At 39.5% G+C, this 22,472-nt stretch overlaps 2 protein-coding genes across 4 annotated transcripts in view; both read right to left on the reverse strand.

Moving 5' to 3' along the window:
• Positions 1-40: 40 nt before the first annotated feature.
• LOC133522325 (inositol monophosphatase 1) lies at positions 41-1,750 on the reverse strand. Its single transcript, XM_061857647.1, has one exon. It carries the CDS (start codon positions 1,563-1,565, stop codon positions 735-737), a length of 831 nt encoding a protein of 276 aa, XP_061713631.1. The 5' UTR covers positions 1,566-1,750; the 3' UTR covers positions 41-734.
• A 1,292-nt stretch (positions 1,751-3,042) lies between these two features.
• Positions 3,043-22,472, reverse strand: part of LOC133522315 (myosin heavy chain, non-muscle) — a gene marked incomplete in the record, with an annotated part of 83,045 nt that continues 63,615 nt past the window's right edge. For 2 of the 3 annotated variants that reach the window (XM_061857612.1, XM_061857613.1), the window contains 16 exon segments: positions 3,043-5,561; positions 8,216-8,379; positions 8,672-8,854; positions 9,706-9,855; positions 10,112-10,231; positions 12,569-12,823; positions 13,265-13,435; positions 13,823-14,071; positions 15,109-15,237; positions 16,475-16,578; positions 17,113-17,278; positions 17,786-17,917; positions 18,037-18,175; positions 18,724-18,886; positions 21,348-21,518; positions 22,429-22,472. In XM_061857612.1, the coding sequence (XP_061713596.1) occupies positions 5,423-5,561; positions 8,216-8,379; positions 8,672-8,854; positions 9,706-9,855; positions 10,112-10,231; positions 12,569-12,823; positions 13,265-13,435; positions 13,823-14,071; positions 15,109-15,237; positions 16,475-16,578; positions 17,113-17,278; positions 17,786-17,917; positions 18,037-18,175; positions 18,724-18,886; positions 21,348-21,518; positions 22,429-22,472 (2,479 nt within the window). 3 annotated transcript variants of the gene reach the window in all.

Here is a 22,472-nt window from a genome sequence, read left to right on the forward strand (position 1 = left end):
AAGTTGAAATAACTTATTCTAGTTTTGTAGTGAATAAAAGTTTATACAATATTACATCATTTTATTACATCACAACACAATATACATTTTTGTATGCTTATAATTTCTAATAAATTAAAATGCATAAAAATAAACAATTATAGCTGTTCTAGTAAAAAACAGATAATTTAAGGTAGATAACCTACCCTTTAATAATAAAAGTAATTTCTAACAAAATATTACATGACAAATAAATGCCTTAACCTCTTGAACGCCAGACGGCGAAGGAATATGCCGCGCCCCGGACGCCAGGCAAAGGCAAGACGCGATTATTTAAGCAAAACTGAACTTTATGGAGTTCCGCGAAATTTCCTATTCAATTGGCGAAGCTGTCGGCTGTAGCCGACGTTGGCGTCCTTGGCAAGACTTTCTGATGACGGCCAGAGCCGACTGTGGCGGTCAATAGGTTAAATGTCAAGACTCTCACCTAGCCCTAAATCATTTTCTATTATGTGGTTTTATTCATTTGGTATGATTTCTGTTCATTACATGTATTATCAGAGTCACTATCAAATAGTGATTTAAATAAATAATATTCTAAATTCTAATATTAAGTACAGTAAATTCTAGAACAGACTAGTCACATCAACCATAAAATAATAATTAATAGTAATAATAGATTTAACTGCTTTAAATTTACTGATCAACTTACATAACCAACTTAGCCTAATGAGACTCAAAACACATCCATATATTTAATCTCTCTCAGGATAAAATTGGCACAAATTTTTGGCCATTTCTTGTGCCAGCTCTTCAGTGCTTGCACACAAGACCCTACGAGATAGGACATCAAATGGGCCGCCAGCAGGATCAATACAGACACCACCTGCTTCACGGACTATAATGTCACCCGCAGCTATATCCCAGGCATGAATACCAAACTCAAAGTTAAGATCAGCCCCTCCCAATGCCACCATGCACATATTCAAGGCAGCAGATCCCAAGGTTCTAATACCATGGGCCTTAGTAATTATCATTTTAAAGTTTTCAAAAAGAACTTTCTGTCTTTCAGGGTCACGACTTGTACCAGCCTCTGTCATGATCAAAGCTTTACTCAACTCCTTAATTTGAGACACATGAATCTGACGGCCGTTATAAAACGCACCTTTACCTTTCTTTGCTGTGAACAACTGCTCTAGGATAGGATTGTATACAATTCCAGCAACTGCCTCCTTGTTGATAAGAAGTCCCAAAGAGATGCAGCTGTGTGGAAAACCGTGGACAAAATTCATAGTTCCGTCGACAGGATCTATCACCCATGTGGGCGCATCAGTTAGCTCGCATTTCGCGCCATCAGACACCGCTTCCTCGCCGATAAACTTATGGTCGGCATATAATTTTGAAAGCCCTCCCACCAAAGTTTCTTCTACCTTTTTATCTATTTCTGTCACCAGATCGATATCACACGACTTTAATACGAAGTCCTTGCATCCAGTAATATGATCTTTTATAAGGTTTCCGCAAGTTTTCACCAAAGACAGCGCTGATTCGAAGTATTCGTCGACTAAAGCAGACTGATCTGCCATCGTGCGAATGTGGCCACGGAACGGTTTAAAAACGAACCGTACAGCAACACCTTGTTTAGAACAAGCTAGTTTAATGATACTATTAAATAAATAAATTGTGATTACTTTTGTAAAACACCCATGCCTGTAAATTTCCACTATCGCCAGTCATTGACATTGATATGACTGACAGTGACAGCTGAAGTTGACAGTTGTGACCTTAATTTTTTTTAAATTACGCTCCAAATCACGCACAGCAAGTAGATAAGAATGATAAAACAGTGGGTTATTTGTTGCCCACCATAAACCATACTAAAATTTACGTTAGGAAATTAAAACACGAAGACTGACAAGGGCGAAAAATAATAGCGCTTTCTCTGCTACTCCTGCTGAAACACACAAGATACACACAAGGCTAACCCGTTCGGTCATTTCCTCCCACCGGGCTTCAACGCAATAGAAAAGTTGACAACTTTTCAAAAAACTGTGGGTTCAATAAGTTATAAGATGTGTACGGTCGTCCACACTGACAATTCGTGCGAACCTTTTGTCTTGGCAATAAGGTTTACGAGCCGATGGTCAGTTCAGATTGGTTCAGTGTGTGTTGCTGCAAGGTGTGGGACGAGTTAGCACCAAAGAGTAAAGTAAGTATACAGGGCGTCCCAAAACTATGGGACATGAAGGGGAAGTACCTTTAATATCGTAGATAGGGTATTTTCCTGAAAAAAGACTTTGTTATTTTTAAAAGTTCGAATCGAACCGACTTAAATGTGAGAAAAAAATCACCCTATTTTTATGATGCCAATGGAAAGAAAAGTTAAAAAATAATAACTCTTCTTTAGTAACACAGTATTTTAAAAGAAAGGAACAACGTAAAATTAATCATTTTAATCAAATTAAAAACATACATGAAACTGCTGAAGTCAATTAAGTAGTAAGTTTTTTGTAAATTAATAAAATGCTCAAAATGTGATCCGTCGTGTCTTGTCTTTCGTCTAACTACAGAGCGGATTTTTATGAATGAGCTGTCACTCGCATTGGCCTTTGTGGTTCATGCCATATGCTAGTTTTTTTTTAAATTGTTTTTATAACATCTTTGTTGGCTGCTACTCTGAACCCCACTGATGAACAGCTGCCAGGTGCCCAAGTCACATGTTAACAGGAAAGAGGACGGCCGATTCTCCATACAAAGGTAGTCCCAATTTTCCTCTCTGGATATTGACTTTAGCTATTCCCCTACGTTTGACTTTTTTAGATTTTTGTATTATTAAAAAATGAGGAGCGAAAAACAGATTTCACACAAAATTTTAAATGCTTCTAACTCCTATAATAATTAAAAATTAAAAAAAAATGAAACGGAAAATAGCTGTGGTTGATATACAAAAAATTGTGTCAAAATATTTTCAATAATATTTAGAGAGGAAAATGAGATGATTTCGCGCGGGTCCTCCACTTTCGACTTAAGGAACCTGCGTTGGACCAACAATAAAACCAGTGATTAAAAATCATGAAAAATTGTTTAATTGGCATACCAACTGATAACTTGTTACAACCTATGGCCAATTTTACAATTATCTATAATTGTTAATAATTAAATATAATATTTATGTAAAATATGTTTATGCTTCAATGGTTTACTTACATTTAAATTTTATATTATTATTCAGAAAAAGAAACTATATAATTAGACTTCGGTAAATAGTCATATAAAATGCTCGCAAAGTTACATCGGGTGTATCAAAATGTCTCACGCGTAGGAGAATGTTAACCATATAAAAACCTAAGGCCACAATTTATTACTATGTGTCTTATCTAAGTCTAGAGTAACGCAAGCCGTGTCGACGCCTGGCAACATTGCTCGCGTGTCGAGAGCGGTGTATTTACAAATCCAAGGAGTACAAGGGATAGATAGTTAAAATCTGTTAAAACACCCACGAGGCGCGGCGGCAGCGGTAATATTTGTACTGTATATAAAACTGTAAATTTGTATAAAAACTGTAGCAATTATCGTTGTATTGGGGTAGTTATTACAGTAAGTCATTGGACAGTTCAATAATAGCTTGATAAATCACAAAATGTATGGATTCACAATGATTTTTAGCTATTTTTAGACCGACTGCTAGTTTCCCCGCCACCACGCCACACACCGAAAGCTTACATGTTCTTACTTAACTACTAGGTATCATTAAATTTGTATGGCAACTAAGCGCTCAGTGACAACCACTGATATTATTTACATGTACAAGCAACCGACTGAGCGCGGCTGAGCGTTGTCAAACATCGAAAAAGTCGAAAATCACACGCGCCCAGTTTGGAAGCAAAAGTGAACCAGAATGCGGCTTTTGGGGGACTCGATATTGTCGCAACAGTCTTCATTACTCAGTCGCTTTAATCAATTAAACCAATTACTATGAAGTACTTTTGCCACTATTAATAATACTTTTTTTTTCTTTTTTTTAATTTCATCACAATATCACCCAATGAGTAATTTCAACATTTTACCCGCTAGACTAGGTCAAAGGTAAAATAGCAAACTCTCCATTGTCAGGAATGTTCCGTTATTAATACTGGATCGTGAATGCTCCAATTTATAAAAATGCTTGATATATTATGATGGCGTAAAAAAAATTAAATGCGTAGAGATTCGCAGACCGTTAAATGCATAAAACAACATTTAAAGGTGCATCCATATCGGAGTTGCTTAAATAACAACTAACACAATTCAAGTATGGCTGGCTAACACGCCATCTATGTCTCTCACTGTGGAATAAACAAAAAGTTTGTACAGTCACGTCTGAAAACATCGATACGATCGAAGTGCCAAAAATATACGCGACTTTATGACCCATATATTAGGGTAGTGTATACATATTTTTGGCACTTTGTCAGTATCGATATTTTCAAACGTGACCGTAGGTATAGTATTCGTATAAAAACAAATCCGATTAGGACGCATCCTAGTCGCAGATATTTTTACAACAGACATGCAAAATGTATCATTTCATTAGGACAATTCATTTTCAGGCGATATGGTTTGGGGTGTACAGTAATATACATATAACAAGCTGACGACGCGGACCTAACTCGGTACTAACTTGGCAACACGGTCTCAAAACAATATAACATTATAATTACTATTAACACAAACATGACAGGCGATTTTAATATAATTTTAAACGTATAAATGAAAGTATTAATTTGTTGTAAAATTAACCATTATACGAACTTCACTACTGCTGTAAAAAATTCGCAATTTTTCGTAATTTAGACTAATAAAGCAAAAGAAAAGAATTTTACATGTGATACAAACATAATAAAACGTAGTTTTAGATACAGTAAGACAATTAAGTTGAAATATTTGTATCACCCATCAATAAGTACAAGACCTCTACCTTCTTTGCATTAACTTCTTGCTTAAATATATCATGTAGCCAGATGCAATGATAAATAGCAAGCAATCCTTAACGATTACATGAGGCGATATTGATGACATTAAATACTGACATTTGATATTTGAATAAACGTAAGTGATAGATAAAATAGTGAAGTTCGACAGGCATAGCTACATGATCAAAAATAGTTTCTTTTGTACATCAGCTGTACATAAGAGAGCAAAAACTCGTCAAAGCGAGACTAGCCCCAACAAGATGGCCAATTCTGCAAAGGCTTTTGACAAAACTAGTACCTGTGATAGAGCAACAATGTCGAGCTGAGCAAAAATGCTGTTAAGTAACATATACTCTGACAATTGATCGTAAGCTGTTTGTCAGGCGCTAGCCCGTGTACAGCTCTCAGCTTATTATATAACAAATAGAATGCCAGCAGAGAGGTTATTATAGTAGGGGCTACTTGTGTTGAGCCGTGTTGCCGTGGGCGGCCTACTCGACGCTGTTGGTGGTGTCGTTGACGTCGTCGAAGGACTCGTCGCCGGAGCCGCCGCCGGGCGCCAGCGAGGAGCGCTTCATGCGCGACGAGGACGAGCCGCTCGACAGCCCGATGGGCCCGCCGCCTTGCCGCCTGCAACATACGGTTAACATTACACTTTTGTACGAGGCTTATAATGAAGCGTCCAGATCTAGCGAATGGGTCACGCGCGATCCTCATTGTTCTTATAAAATAACACGAGCAATCCTTTCGTGAATGTCTAATTCGCTACATCTGGACGAACCTGTATATTATTACTGTTTTTAGCGTAGGAAAGGGAAAGCGACAAATATGTAAGATATTTGCGATATTTGGCGCTATAGTTAGTTACAGAGATATAAATGTTGGCCTTTTTCTGTACTACATAAAACTTGCTCGATATTAACATCTATCTAACTTAACATATCATTAAAGGAGTATATAAATTAAATCGTTATTTACTTACAATTTTATTAAATACTGTAAATGTATTAAATAAAATACTCAAGAGGAGTACCTACAGTTTGTTAGTCTTAAAACTTTAATAGTCTATATGAAAATTGCGAGTCAAATCGCTTTCATATCATAAAGAGATCAAACCCAAACAACACAATGATATGGGTTTTGCCCATGAAGTGATCATGGAACGACGGCACAACAAACATTCTTATTACATACTAAATGACGTAAATTGATGGATTTTTATCATCGGAGTAACAAAGATCCGTGCAAATATAACGACATAAGTGACACAAATGAAGAAGCTTTTGTTCACTTCATCACTAAGAAATTAAGGTCTTTATAAATAGTAAGCACTGTTTCATTAAGACAAGTCCAGATCTGACGAACGCGCCGCGAATGTGCCTTTTTGCGAATTACTCGCTAACTGCTCGCGTGCAGTGCGCAAGTAATTAGAGAATGGCGTGGTATCGACACATTCGCAAGATCTTGAGAGATTTCAAATAGTCACTATATTTGAAAGGATTTTATTACACCCGATTTTGTCAACAGCTATTTATTGTGAATACAGACACCCATTCCTTTCTAAGAAGGTGCGTTTGAAAGGAAGGTATGCCGTATCCAACCAATAAACGCTAGTACTCGTGAATGTGAAAATGATCCTCGTTGTCTATGAACGACGAACGTAGGCTGTTATTGAAACATATGCGTAAGCTTAAACATAGAACATTATGCTGGGTCGCCAATATTGTATGGCAAAATAAGAGACTTTATTATGATGATTAACTTACGACTTCATGGGCCATTCTACTACAAATTTTACTAAAAGAAATATGTTACTATTTCCCGAAGGATTCACCTCTATTCACGTTGAGCAAAGGCATTAAAAGAGGGGTAATTTATCAAGAAAAAAAAGTAGAGTGCGAGTTAAAATAATTAGAAAATTAGCTAAGACTTTATAGGCCCGAACGTAAAACTAATCATCATCATCATAATATCCACTACTTTGCCAATTATTGCGACCAGCAAAAGCCGTGGTTAACCGCGTGGCAAGCTGTAATCACCATAGTATTGCCAAGTCTTACTGTACAGTTACCGCATCCTAGTCCGAGTGCGACTCGTCGCGCGATGGTCTACACACAACACACGACATTATACACTTGTGTAAACTATGGACCTCGAGTGCAAAAAAAATAATGGTGCGTCCAGATTTGGAGATTGCGCCTTTAGCGCAACATTCGTCAACCAATTGCAAAAGGATCTGCTACCGTGTATGTGGCAGTACAATGTGCAACGCGCGTATTTCACGAGCGTTCTGCGAACGGCTAGCGAGCACGATAGCTAGATCTGGACGCACCCTTATTAGTTCCTTGATGTATACGAGAAATGTACTTGTTCAACAATTTTTGCACTTCGGGCCTTTTTAGGTTACTAGATATTTCCTGAAATATTATGTTAAGACGATAAAAAACACAAGTAAAAATGTATTACTAAAAATATATATTTAATCATAACCCTTAAGGTGGCAAATGTTAGTTTTGAGTGGGTTGAATTATCATGAAACATTTCCTAGCATCTTGCCAGACTAAGGGTTATCTTTTGTACTTCGATGCTAAATACTACAATATGAACTTTGAAGAAATAATTTATATATAAAATTAAGACAAAAGAAAGTCATGTGCAATGTTATTTAGTGTTTTTTCACTTAATATACAAAATTAAGAATTATTGTGCAACATGTTACTTGAAAAAATAAACTAGTCTTTGGAATTTATAAAAAAAGTATTAGTGCCATTGACTTCACAACCCACAGTGTAAGTAACAAAAATAAAAAAATAAAGAAGCTGAGAAATTAAAGGTATTGCATAAATCTACCAAGAAGAGAAACGGAACAACACCAAAGTGCACGGGATAAACTAAAGAAATGGTTGTGATCCTTAGTTTCTAGGCACAGCGTGCGTTAGACATCCTCATAATGCTGCAGCCACTATCCAAGAGGAAAGAAGCAGCGCTCATTGTGGCCATCTTTACGGAAGGTCCAACTGTGTGAACGGAGTGGACGCTCGAGCGGAGCAGGGCATCAGGCGTTCTTGTTACACACATACAAACGCTTAGATATGAGCAGCCCGAAAGGACTGGAGTGCACGCTGTTCTCCGCTTCCCGCCAGGCCGAACGCTCCGCTGGGCGTTCACCACTCACTACCACAAGTACGATCCCCAAGCCTCATTCAACCGCATGCTGTCCAAGATTTAGACAGGAGAAATAGATCAGACCGCCAGGCCCGGCGAGACAGAGACGGAGGACTCACCGCAGCTTGTTGCGCAGGTTGTTGCACTCGCGCGTGAGCGTCTCGTGCGTCTCGAGGATGTCCTCGAGCTCGCGCTGCGCCTTGCGCTTGCCGACCTTCTCGCGTTGGACCTCTTCTTCCGCTTCGTCCAGCTGGCGTTTCAGCGCTTTCACGCGATTGTTCATCTGTAAAAACACATACATTGTTTAGGGACTTTTTCCTTAACTTGGATTTTTACTCAACACATAAATCTGCTTTTTTTTATATTACGAAATCGGCGATATCATTTCACAATATGTGAGCGTATAGTGGCTAAGTCACTTATTCAGTCATCTTGACTTATTGGCTCATGTATGCCAGACATTTCTTGGGTTTGATGATCTTTTTTTGACCGGCTTTCATGTATCTTGTTCGGTAATATGTTTATTAAGTAAGTGTACAATGAGTAAAGAATATGTTACAAGGTGCGAGGGTTACCTTCTCTATCTGCTCCTTGTACTGGTCGGCGTGGCGGCGCTCCTCGTCCAGCTGCAGCGCCAGCTCCTTCATCTTCTTGTCGAGCTTGCGCGACGCCTTCTGCTGCGCGAGGCGCTCGCGCGACTCCGCCTCCAGCTGCTCCTCCAGGTTGGCCACCTTCAGCTCTAGCGACGTGATTACGCCCTGCGAATAGTCAACATGCTATATTGGAACTGCTTTTTAGATATCAAAATCGGAAAAATAAGTATGTAAACGCTTTTCCACATATCGACAAATAAAATTTAAAAGCAATTTGTGTGGAAAAAAAGAAACTTACGAATTTTTCTTTTTCTACTCGTCGACTGTAATAGTTGAATGTATGGGCTTCCAACTGAACTATAATATTCTTTACAGTACATATGGTGCTACTTTACCGCACTAGTGCGAAAATTAGCTTATTACGTTACTGTGTCGAACATTTAAAGAGCCATATGTACTGTAAAACGTTGTACGATACATGTGCGAATAGGTAAACCGCAACTCGTGTCGATTTAAAACACTCCCTTCGGTCGTGTTTTAATTTATCGCCACTCGTTTCGAATTTTCTATATTTCGAATTTCATCGTAATCTAATATTTCGATACGCTGTAGTCAGCTATAAAAAAAATTTAACAACCACGTGCCGCTGCGCTCCCATAGAAAGGATTAAACGGTGAACTTCGCGCGTTTATATCTTTTGTACTACATTTTTGTCTACTGAGAAATATCAGATACTTACCAATTTTCATTCATTATTTAGGTTTTATAGTAAACAAAGTGTTATTTTAGATGACTCGCAGAAAAAGTATTGCATACAAAAGTTTTCAATCTCGTACCTTATTTAGGTAACTCAGCAAGCTTCGTTGCCTAAACACGCTACTCGATATTATATCAAGATTGAATAAAATACTATAAAGACTTCAATGGTATCTCAAATTAATATTGCGTAGATTCCCGTCTGATATCACATTTTTGTCCTTGACTGAATTTAATCAGATGAAAAAGGATTAGGGTACCTTGGTCTTGGTCCGCTGTGCGGTCTCCAGCTCGGCCAGCTTGGCCTTGAGTTCCTTGTTCTGTCGCTCCAGGACAAGTTTACCGCTCTCCAGCTTCTGCGTGGCGGACTTCTCTGTACCGAGCTCCATTGTGACTTGATCGATTTGGTTCTAAACAATTGTAAATTAACATATTGTATTACAAAATTTGATGTATTATGTATATGTATAATGTATATGTTTTTCGCGTTCAAAAAATATTTTTTAAACTTGCTCAGCAGAAAGGCTGTAGAACTAGGGAACAAAGCAAATTATTTTATAATATATTTTCATTTATGTTTTTTATTAAGTACGTTTACTAAATTTATTATTCGCCCTTGATTTGCATATACTGTTACATGTTAGTATGTAGTTTTATGATAGTTACCTGTGCCTTCCTAAGGCGGTCATTGAGTATTTCATTGTTGGACTGTTCCTCGTCCAGGTCCTCTTCAAGCGCCGCTATCCGCGCTTCCAGACGTTTCTTCTCGTCTACTAGAAGTGTACTCTGAAAAAAAAATACAAATATTAAATTAACGTACAAGTCGATGTTAAATTTATATCGAGTCAATCCTTTCGGCCGCCATCGCAACTGTGTTTCACAACCAGTTGTCTATTAGGATTTTTTAATCTTTCATGGCAACCAGTTGTGATAGAAGAAGATTTATTCCTCTTACACATCCAGTTGTGAATAAGGAAAATCTCAAAAAGGCTAGTTGTTACTGAAGATTCAATTTTCCTTGTTCACAACCATAGAAGAAATTTCTATGGCTTCTATGGAAATCAACCGTGTCAAATTAATTAAGATTAAGATTATTATTATTATTAAGATTCAAAAGAAGACTGTTTATTCTGTATCGGAAACCAGTTGAGGAAACAGAATTATTTTTCTTGATTCGAAACTAGGTTTCCAAAGAAGAAGTATAATTCCATTTTCTAAACTGGTTACGAAACTTTGGTTTCGAAAGTGGCCGAAGGGGTGTTAATAACCATGCGAATAATAAGCATGCTTACATAAGAGCATGTACTTTAATGTACAATATACACTGTGATTTAGTGATATTTATCAAATATCGTGATATATTTTGGTCGGTTAACTAGTGTATATGTCCCTCATAACAATATTTATCACAGCCGGAATCCTGGTTGAGTAACAGGAATAAATGTTCTTCTGTCACAACTGGTTGTCATGAAATATTTTAAAATCCTCATAGACAACTGGTTGTGAAACACAGTTGCGATGGCGGCGATTTTTTTCTTCTTTGACAACTGGTTGTGTAACAGGAATAAATCTTCTTCTATCACAACTGGTTGCCATGAAAGATTAAAAAATCCTAATAGACAACTGGTTGTGAAACACAGTTGCGATGGCGGCCGAAGGGGAGTCAATGCTGTGAAAACTTATCGTTTCAAGAGAATTTTTTGAAGTGAAAACTTCTTTAGCGTTGCTGTGCACTTTTTGTGATGGGGAAAAAATGTTAAACTCGCGTCAGGGCGTCAGGTGTCACGTGACCGTCAGATTGAAAATTCGTAATATGGAGTGTGGAATTAAGAGGAGTGACATCTCTTATGGTAGAACTGTTGCAAAAGTGTCCAGCCTTCAGCTATAAATAATAGTTCCAAATCTTTCCAAAGTAGCGCTAGAGTAGCTAAGAACCTAGGCGTTATTGACGGAGTGAAGTGCGCTGTCTATGATTTGATTTTTTTGTTCAAGTATTCTAGGTATTGTAGCGCCACCTATTTAAGGTTTTTTGATGACACTTTTTGGTACATGGAGATTTATTTCCTTACCTCCACCTTCCGTAATTCGTAAGACGGACATGTGACATTATGGTGACGTGCAAATTGAATGTCATCGAACCCTGGTTACTATGGAAGGTAGAGGCAAGGAACAGAAACTCCTTCGGCAGAATTGTTGTAAGTGTCCAGCTGTCAGCTATAAATAATAGTTCCAAATCTCCCCAGAGTAGCGCTAGAGTAGCTAAGAACCTTATTGAAGAAGAAGGCGTTATTGACGGAGTGAAGTGCGCTGTCTATGATTAGATTTTTTTCTCAAGTATTCTCGGTATTGTAGCGCCACCTATTTTGTCGCCAGGTTTTTTGTCGGACACTTTTTGGTATATAGAGATTTTGTTCCTTGCTCTATCTACTCTAGCTCTAGTTACTTTTGAAAAATCGTATGTCATTCAAGTGTGACATTTTATTTTCTTCATAATCAAAGTGCTGTCATAACGGTTAAAGAGGTTTAATCTTTGTTAACTGTGTTGTATTGTATCTTTGTGTTGTTAGGTGTCCATGATTGTAGATACTAAAATTTTTCCTTATCAAAAAGTTAAATAACAAAAAAGAAGCGTGATTGTTTTACTCAATATGATGGTGAACGATTCATTAACATTTATTGATTGTCTAGGCTGTAGTCCTGCTCACGTCTCATAAATTACTCTGTATATGTTATATATATATATGTACTCATAAATTACTCTGTATATGTTATATATATATTGACGACCGGTTTGGCCTAGTGGTTAGTGACCCTGCCTACGAAGCTGATGGTCCCGGGTTCAAATCCTGGTAAGGGCATGTATTTGTGTGATGAGCATGGATATTTGTTCCTGAGTCATGGGTGTTTTCTATGTATTTAAGTATTTATAAATATTTATATATTATATATATCGTTGTCTAAGTACCCTCAACACAAGCCTTATTGAGCTTACTGTGGGACTTAGTCAATTTGTGTAACAATGTCCTAAAAAAAAAAAAAAAAAAAATATTACTTAACACTAAAATTCGCATTTCAAAATATCTTCCACACTCAAATTCCGGTTCCGATCCCTGCGTGACATACCTTGCTGGTGGTGTTGTTGAGCTCGTCCTGCAGGTCGTCGCGCTCGGCCTCGGCCTGGCGGCGGGCGCGCTCGGCCCCGGCCAGCTCCTCGGCGTGCTGCAGCGCCTCGGCCTCCAGCGCCTTCACGCGCCGCTCGGCGTCGCGCGCCGCCGTGCAGGCCTCCTCCTTGCCGGCGCGGGCCTCCTCGGCCTCGCGGACGGCCTCCTTCAGTTGCTGCTGGAGCTTCTTCAGTTGCTTCGTGGCGTCTTCTTTCACCTGTACAACAATACAATAAATCACTTCCTGAAATAAATTGTGGATTATCATTTTACGTAGTGCTTTCCGACAAATTAGATCGGGAGCTCCGAAATAAGTGCCTAAATTCACAGCTGACGGAATCCGACATCGAAACCATCGATGCGTTACCATCTTTACAGTATTAAACAAACTCCGACATTCTTGCCTTGCCTTGTTCATTTTGATACTCTTCTTATACTACTATGTTATACTAGTTCAGAAGAATAAATATCTTACTTTTTAAATACATTCCGAGATATATCCGCCGGCGTAGATGGCCCCACATGTACGCCTTTCGGTAACTAGATTGTCAAGTGTTTGACAATCCACAAACTACAAAATACCGTGCAACATAATTGACTTCACCTGGCACAGCTACAACAGATACGCGCGTCCGTACTCCTGAGCCTACGCCCATACCTTGTTGGCCAGGTGCAGCGCCTGCTCGGCGTCCTTGAGCTCGCCCTCGAGCTTCTTCCTCATGGCGAGCGCGGCGGCGCGCTGCTTGCGCTCCTCCTCCAGCTCGGCCTCCAGGTCGCGCAACTGCTTCACGATGCCGCGCCGCTTCTCCTCGCCTTGCTCTTCTTTGGCCTTAAATTGGAGGTACAGAATTTTACTTAGTTGGCTATGAAGTATATAGTTAGCTTAGCATATTATACGCATAGCATTTACACTGCGTTTGAATGAAACTTACATGAATAAAGAAGAATATTAGCATTCAATATTGCACTAGGAAAGCTTACCGACTGCGCCAATAAACATTCTCATCTTTTAAAGTTATATCTCTCCTACATCGCATAGCCTACATATTGACTTCAAGGCGCAGCTTAGCATTCTCAGTCAACTGCAAATCATCTTGGATATTCCTCACTTCAAAGCTGAAGCTCAGCCAAATGTGATTCAAGCGCTCGCTTGGCTGTCTCCAAGCCGTGGACGTTACTTCATCCCACCGACCGCGCCAGTATACAAAACTCTCACCTGGAGATCCCTCTCAAACTGGGCTCGCATGGCCTGCATATTGACTTCCAAACGCAGCTTAGCATCCTCAGTCAACTGCAGATCGTCTTCGATCTCCTCGTTCTGGGCCCGGAGTTCAGCCAACTGCGACTCGAGCGCCCGCTTGGCCTTCTCCAGCTCGTGGACGTTCTTGTCGGCGGTTCCTTGCGTGTTCGCGAGCTCGTCGAGCTCGGACTGTAGGAGACGCTTCGTGCGTTCTAGTTCTTCGATCTGCAAGATAAACATATACGGTTTAACATCTGGTTACCCTAAGTCCTATTATTATTGGGAGCGTGCACGACTGTCACGCAACATAATGTCCGCAAGTCTAGGGGAAAACGTCAATTCACTACATCTTATAAAACTACTCCAAAACTAAAAACTACTGAACGGATTTTCATACGACTTTCATCTATCAATAGAGTGATTCTTGAGGAAGGCTTAAGTATATAACTTGTTAAGGTTTTGTGTAAATTGTTTGAAATATAACGATGTTGTCGGAAAAAATCACGCTGTCTAGGAGCTTTAATCGAAAACGCTGCCTAATCCGTTTGAGCTATAACAACACAATGTATGGTGGGGTTGTTTCTCATTCATAGGTCTACAAAAAAGTCCGCGATGTGAAATGTCTATCTTTTAAGGATAACTTACTATATCCATTCTTAACTTCTAGAAAAAGATCACGTAATATGTGGCATTTGCAAAGCTATTTACATGGATACATTATTAACAATTATCAAAATAATTACGTTAGTTATATTAAGCATTTCATACAGATTACAATGGTCCCTTACACCATACAATTTAAATGAATATTTCAAGAGTAATCGTAAATCAAAGTTTCATTTCGAGCCATATAATTGTACGAAATGTTAAAGACGCTATCCGCAGTTAGTTCAATTTTTTACAACCTTATGCGCTGGGATCGCTTTACTTACCCCCACCACGCACTTCGCACGGTCCCAATATTATATAAATCGTCGCTATACTTACTCAACCTCGTATCTATATATAAGATACGTATATCAGATACGAGTTTGAGAAAGTATAGCGACGAAATGTTTGAGTGCAAGGAAAGTTGACACCGCACATGCGGGGCACCATAGGGGCACTCTAGTTGATCTGCGCTCCAATACGCCGAACCATGCAAGTAACGGGGCTGGCTCGTGCGGAGCGTATAAATTTATGACGCGAGGTTTTAATTAGTTTAGATATTCTTTAGGTAAATTCCAAATTACGTTACTAAATAACTAAGGAAAAGGAGGTACCTTTTCAGCGGCATCGTCCAGTTCCCTGGTGAGCGAGAGCACGCGGGTCTCCTTGTCGCGCGCCTCGCGCTCCGCCTGGTCCCGCTCGGCCGCGTAGCGCTCCGCCACTGCACGCTCCTCTGCTACGACCTGAAAAGGATAAATGTTTAAAAAATGTCTAATACAAGGACGTAATTAAATGAAAGTGACTTTAAGATGTGCCATTCACAGCAATAGGCGGGTCCACACAGAGCGAACATACGCGCGAGGCAATTTCCTTGCGCACAAAACGGCCAGTGTAGACGTGCCTCGGCAGGCAAAGCGCACGTTTTCCTCGGGCGAGCGCGACCTTGGCCGAGCCGCTCGGTGTCAGTGTTTCGGCATGCTCAAAGGCGCCTCAGGCGTTTGCCGCGGGCCCGGTCGGGACGTGTTTGTTTGGTGCGCGTGGTTTTGTTCCGTACATCAAATTGGAAAAAATGATTAAAGACCAATGTTACATACTATTAATATCCTTTTACATAGCAAATACATGATATGGGATGCTAGAGATCCCAACTATATGAATAGGGGAATAATTATAGAGGATTGATGTTAAATATCCACGCAGCTATAAAATAAATAAAGTTTTATTTTCAGGCATCACCTACATTAGTACACCCATATCACACTAAAAAGAATTGCTTAAAACTAAAATAAAAGCTATATACCTCCCTGAAAGTGATACCTTTCTTCAATTTGTGTCTTGCCATTTAAGTTTTACGTGTAATTGTGAACATAAATCGAATCACTCCTTTTTTTTTAAATGCGTTTAAAATTCGTCTTACACCATTTTATAACCTCAAAAGAGCCCATTTCCGTATCGTGATCGATATTTATAGATTTGTTACACCCACAATCTCCTACAACTTGTTCGACTTCGTTTTTTTTTGGATTACATTAGCAAAATAAAACATACAAGAGCCACGGCAGTGAATACGTGCAGCACCATTTTGAACAGCTGACTGAGGGACGCCATCTTGCCGAGCAAATTGGCTCGGCTGAGACAAACGTGCTGAGGCAAAAGTTATCCAAGTACGGCCGCACGTGACCCATCGTTTGCCGCGCAAGGAAATTTCATACTAATAAGTAATTTATTTCCCGTTCAATATAATTAGTAATTAGAAATGAACAAACGATAGTGACATATTTTTGATTGAATTCGTCACAGATAAGCTCAACTGGTTACAACTATAAAGTTATGATGTTGTGGAATAACAATTAAATTAGGTCTGAACAGGAACTAGGAAAATTAAACTTAAATTAAGCAAATTAACATTCAAATGAACTTTAGTGTTTGTAATCTCTTATAAAATGTTTCGTATTGTATTCAACGTAACTAATGACGTACCTTGTCGAAGCTCTTCTGTTTCTTCTCCAATTCCATGACTTTGGCACGCTGTGCTTCCAATTCTATGTTCGTGTCTTCCAGTTCGGCTTGAATCTTCTTTTTACCTAAACAACACAATCATCACATTACAGTTAAACTTTAGTTCAAATGGCAATAACGTTAAAAATATTTGCAATTCATAGTTGACATAATAGTACATTACGATACAGGTGCGAAAAATAGGAAATTCGAAACGAGTGGCGATAAATTAAAACACGACCGAAGGGAGTGTTTTAAATCGACACGAGTTGTGAATTACCTATTCGCACATGTATCGTACAACGTTTTACAGTACATATATGGCCCTTTAAATGTTCGACATAGTAACGTAATATGCTAATTTTCGCACTAGTGCGGTAAAGTAGCACCATGTGTACTGTAAAATAAATAATTTGAAATGTGCATGTCACTTTTTGGTGGAAAGCGGGCTATTCCAATAAGACCTAGTGTCCCCTCTGGGAAAGCTCAAGCTTTCTTAGGGAGGCGTGGCAAAAGTTGGCACATCTCTAAGAAGATGGCAAATTATCAGGTTAATGCCAATCTAAATTCAACACTAATTTTAAAACTTCAGTTTTTCCATTGAACTTTGAAATACTCACTTTTGTCAAGTTTATCGTTGGCCTGCTGCAGCTCGTCGATCTGCCGGTGCAGTGCTTCGATATCCTTGCTGAGCTTCTTCCGCGCTTCTTCCAAAATGGCTGCTGCTTCTGCTTCCTCTTCCGCCTTCTTCTTGGCTTCAGCCACTTGGATAGTGAGGGCGGCGACCTGATAAGACAAGATAAAATTAGAATTTCGTTTTCCGGAGAACAACAGTTTTATTTTTGGCTTTCTCAAGTGACCTTCTCATAGTGTTGTGTTACTGCCGGTGAGCAAGGCGGCCAGAGCTCAACGAGAGTGCGGAGTGTTAGGGTCGGCAACGCGCATGTAACTCCTCTGGAGTTGCAGGCGTACATAGGCTACGGTGACTGCTAACCATCAGGCAGGTCGCATGCTTGTTTGCCACCGACGTAGTATAAAAAAAGCTCCAAGCCAGGCTGCAAATGTCTGATTTGCCAAAATAAAATGTGCAAAATATTGTGGGGCTATTTTGTTTATTAAGGTTTCTGCTGACCATGAACAAATGAGGGTCCCGATCAGGCGAAAGGGCCGCATATGAGCCTATTTGCGAAATGTCCTAATTGCGTGTATTACGCAGTGCGGTGTGCAGTGTGCATGCTGTAAGCACGCAAGCGATTCATGAATGGTGCATGCAAAGTGAAATTATGTGATTACCTGTTTCTCGAAGTTCTTCTTCGCCTCCTCCTCTTCGTCCAGCTGGTCCCGGGCCTGTTCCAGCTGTTGCTCCACATTGCGCAAACGTGTTTGCAGAGCTAGCTTCTGTTTGGTTTCTTCCTCCAATAAGGCCTGGAAATAGAATGGAGTTAGGCTGCAGATGTGAATTTTTAAGATTTTTTTTTACGCTCACTGTGAATTTTCCTTAACTGACAAAAATAATGTTCTCTACAAATGCAAAATGAGTGTACCTGGGCCTCGGCGTGTTGCGCGCCGATAGTGGCGGCCTGCTTGACGGCGGCCGAGGCCTTGAGCTCGGCCTGCTCCAACTGGGCCAGGGCTTGCTCGGCCTCGCTCTGCAGACGGACGCATTTCTCTTGAACCTCAGCCCTGTAAAATTAACAAATGTGTTATAATCTGGCCTCTACAGCGTTCTTGAACTCATACATTTTCTAAAGATCAAAACACTTTAAGCTAAGCTAAAGAAACATCACTGTAATGAACGCTACATTATACACAATAACGATCACTAAGTAGTTAGTGAGTTAGGTACGTTTTTAGTTTTTATTATTATTAAACGGATTACGACGTGATGACACGATCAATCAGCAAAATTATATCAAGCATGTCTTATAAAATTACTTAGGGAAATTAAATGATATTAGATATACTAGGCTGGTAGGATTAATGATAAGTTCACTGCGCATGTATTGTGTTACTTTTCAGTTTACAATATTTACCTGTTACCTATTAATGAGAACGGTTGTGTTCTGTGATTTTCGGGTATATGAATATGACTACAACAAACTATGTCTTCAGAGTCCCACTGATTAACAGTCCGTCGGAAGGTATCGGCCTGCCAGTTGTTCGAAATTATCAACTTTTTGTTCTTCAACAGCCACTTTAAACAACATTTGGCATAATAAATGACCCATTACCGTGATCTCTCGTTCTCCTGCAGCTTAGCAGCTAGTTCCGCCAGCTGAGCTTCGGCCTGCTTGCGGCGGCGCTCGCCTTCAGCTCGAGCCGCACTCGCCGACTTCAGCTCCGTGGCTAGGTCAGCGTTCTCCGCTTTCAGGGCTTGCTTGGCTTTCTCAAGGCCTGAAACAAATCATGGACGTTACGTTCGCATGAATAGTTTAGACAAAAAGAATCTTGCAAATAAATTTAATTTATCAATGTTATACTCGTTCGTTTTATGAGGATTAGAAAGAAGTTCATAGAGGAGAGGGAAAAGTCAAACGTAAAACTCAAGGCTACTTCTGTGGCGGTCTTTTTAATACTAAAAAACTAAGTAGAATGATTGGTATTATAAAATAGTGGTATATGTATTTATGCAGTATGTTAGACCATCTATTGGCATGCTTTATTAACCTAATTCACACTTTGAAACTTCACAAGAAACAAACATTAGATTTTTCTTCTTCAGATCAATTTTTGTCTACGTTTATTTCCTTGACATGTAAAGCACTGAAGAGTTTAAACCACTCAAGGCATTCCTCATTTTCAAATAGACTAGAACACATGGCAAAGAAAGTCGACCGGTTTGGCCTAGTGGGTAGTGACCCTGCCTACGAAGCTGATGGTCCCGGGTTCAAATCCTGGTAAGAGCATGTATTCGTGTGATGAGCATGGATATTTGTTCCTGAGTCATGGGCGTTTTCTATGTATTTAAGTATTTATAAATATTTATATATTATATATATCGTTGTCTAAGTACCCTCAACACAAGCCTTATTGAGCTTACTGTGGGACTTAGTCAATTTGTGTAATAATGTCCTATAATATTTATTTATTATTATTTATAAGTTATTCACACTGGACACGGTTCGCATCCGCTTGCGAAGGCCGCCCCGGCTCCGGTGGCGAACACATACTCTGCCAATAATCCCTAGCGAAATGGAACGAGCGGCCCTCTTCTAAAGGAAACTCCGTCACACTGAGCATGGTATCGTCCTTGTACATTTCGAACTTCCCGTTCTTTACTCGTTTATCGCCGGACATTGTTTAAAAAAATAAATTATTTATCAGAAATTAATGTAGAGCTTCGAAAAGTTTGACGTTGATGATGTTATAAATGGAACGTGTTTGATTTCAGTGTCAGTGTCAGGTGTTGACATAGAGTAAACTTAAAAAAAGGTGTGGTTGTGGTTAAAAAGTTTAAATAACTGAAAGGAAGGTTTAATTCTACAATTAAAACGTACTTTTTTTTAAGTTTCTTCTTTTTCCTTTTGGACCTGATCAAATGCAATGAAATGAACCAATAAATATCGAATGAATGCTCATCGTCGAATGAGTCAAAATCAGGTAAAAGTTGATATTGTAAGTTACATGTCTATAGGGACCGTGCGCGTTGGAGGGTCTGCCATCTTGTGGCCTGAATCGGAACAAAAAACATGTAAATTTACACGTCACGTGTTTTGTTTTGCATGGTAGGTTCTGCCATCTTGTGGGCTACATTGGAACAATAAACATCACATTTACGCCTCGCGCCAAAAATCTGACGGCTCCTATGCTGCCTCCTATAGTTCATGCAAGCTCCCTATACACGTCGTATTGTCGGCAGCGTAAGCTCTCCCTACTGTCCAATATTAAAGATTGCTTTGATGATGATTTACCAATAGCAAAGAGAATATGAAACAGAGATGGCACCTTTTCGAGTGATGGCCTATGCTCTAGTAGATGGCGCCACTTTTTGATATCTAATAAATTTAACACATATAAATGAATGAATATGGATAAAAGTCAAATGGCGTTCTAAAAGTTATAATCATGTGTCGAAAGATGGTAGTAAATTTACTGTACAAAACTTACTTTGTCAATCCACTTCTATTTCAAATTAACTTTGCCAATAGGGAATATTACGCAAAACTCTGCGTAGCACATACTGAGGGCCTACCGCGAAATACAAAAATCGAAATTTCGTTATCTGCCTCTCTATCAAATTTCGATTGTTGCGTTTCGCGATAGGCTCTCTGTAAACAAACCTCCATGATGCATCAATGTCATAGTGAAAACTTAAATATAAAAAAAAAACTTATGGAGTGTGGAATCAAGAGGAGTGGCATCTCTTATGGTAGAACTGTTGCAAGTGTCCAGCTGTCAGCTATAAATAGTAGTTCCAAATCTCTCCAGAGCAGCGCTAGAGTAGCTAAGAACCTAGGCGTTATTGACGGAGTGAATTGCGCTGTCTATGATTTGATTTTTTTGTTCAAGTACTCTAGGTATTGTAGCGCCACCTATTTAAAGTCTTTTGATGACACTTTTTGGTTCATGGAGATTTCGTTCCTTATCTCCACCTTCCGTAAAAAAACTGTTAAAGCCATAATATGTATAAGTTACTCTATGGTTTACAATATGTGCTAGTGCTACAATCTGGCGACAGAATATTGCAGTAACCCCTATTCAGAATAGTAACGGGTTCGTATCCCGAACAAAACAATACATTACCCATGGTCAACCTAATCGAAAAGGTTAATAAAAAGTATACTATCGTCTGCACAGTCATTTTATTGCAAAGACTACCGATGGTTAGTTCAGAGTGTTACCGTTTGTAACTCACCAGCTTTAGCCTTCTTGATCTGCTCATGCTGTTCCATGAGCTGCTGTAGTTCCTGAGAGTGCTTGTGTCGTTGTTCAGCCAATGAGCTCTCGTGGGTGGCAGCCTCCTCTTCTAAGCTTCGCTTTAGAACCGCTACTTCTTGCTCGCGCTTGGAGCGGAGTTCTTGTTGAGCTGTTGGTAGAAAATTATATTTTAGAATAATTTGACATATTATGATAAAAAAAATTATATGATTTTTGAATAGTCCTGAGACTGAATCAAAAGAAAACCGATGAGATTTCTTTTTTTGCTCTCCTCGCAGCTCATTTAGACGGCTCGAGAACTCGCTTGCTAGTTTCGTAGCATTGCGATATTCGATCGATCGGTGGAATTAGTTGTACTCCGAAAAACGATATATCTTTGCCGTTAGCACACCTCCGCCGCGAAATTGAAGTAGTGAAACTGCTGAGGTACCACTGCCGTTTGTCCGTTGTGAGACGAGCGAAACATTAGCGAAACTGCCTGTTCTAACGCGTTGAATTGACTATGCATCTATCTTTTTCTCGCGGCATATCGGCGAGCTGCTCGGACGCCGCTCACATCTCCGCGTTCGTTCGCCATGTTGTTTACTTTCGAGTGTGTTTCGCAAACGATTTGTGGCTGTCGACAGTTTCTTTATAGCGAAACAGTTAAATATAGCAAAAATGGATATTGAATATACGGAAAAATTGATCCAGGGAGGTCAGAATCAGGCCTTATACATTTAATTAATGTATATATATGACCACAATAATGTCTCTTCTTCTCCGAAAGCGATGATATTTTGCTTCAATTGCTGTACCAACACTAGCGTAGGTTCCGCTACTTATTTCGCGGCATGTGTAGTATCGTTTCGCCGCAAAACTAGTGTTGCGGTTTCGCGCTGCCGTTTTCGCGGCAGAGGTGTGCTAACGGCGTTATAGCAAATTAAATTTCCACCCTCCGTCATCGCATATCCTGTATGGGGTTAGTATTTTCCGACTCTAAAATTGCATATCAGATCTCGCATGATTTAGTGAGAAGTCGAGTAACGCTAAGATATTGTAATAGAGATAGTACAGACCGGCGGTGGTGTCGAGCGAGTCGAGCAGCTCGCTCTTGAGCGCC

This window comes from Cydia pomonella, chromosome 10 (genome assembly GCF_033807575.1).
Source record: "Cydia pomonella isolate Wapato2018A chromosome 10, ilCydPomo1, whole genome shotgun sequence".
In the NCBI taxonomy this organism is placed as follows: Eukaryota; Metazoa; Arthropoda; class Insecta; order Lepidoptera; family Tortricidae; genus Cydia; species Cydia pomonella.

Bases quoted from the DNA above. Each gene is read 5' to 3' on its own strand.
- LOC133522325 (XM_061857647.1), bottom strand. From the start codon at position 1,565: ATGGCAGATCAGTCTGCTTTAGTCGACGAATACTTCGAATCAGCGCTG.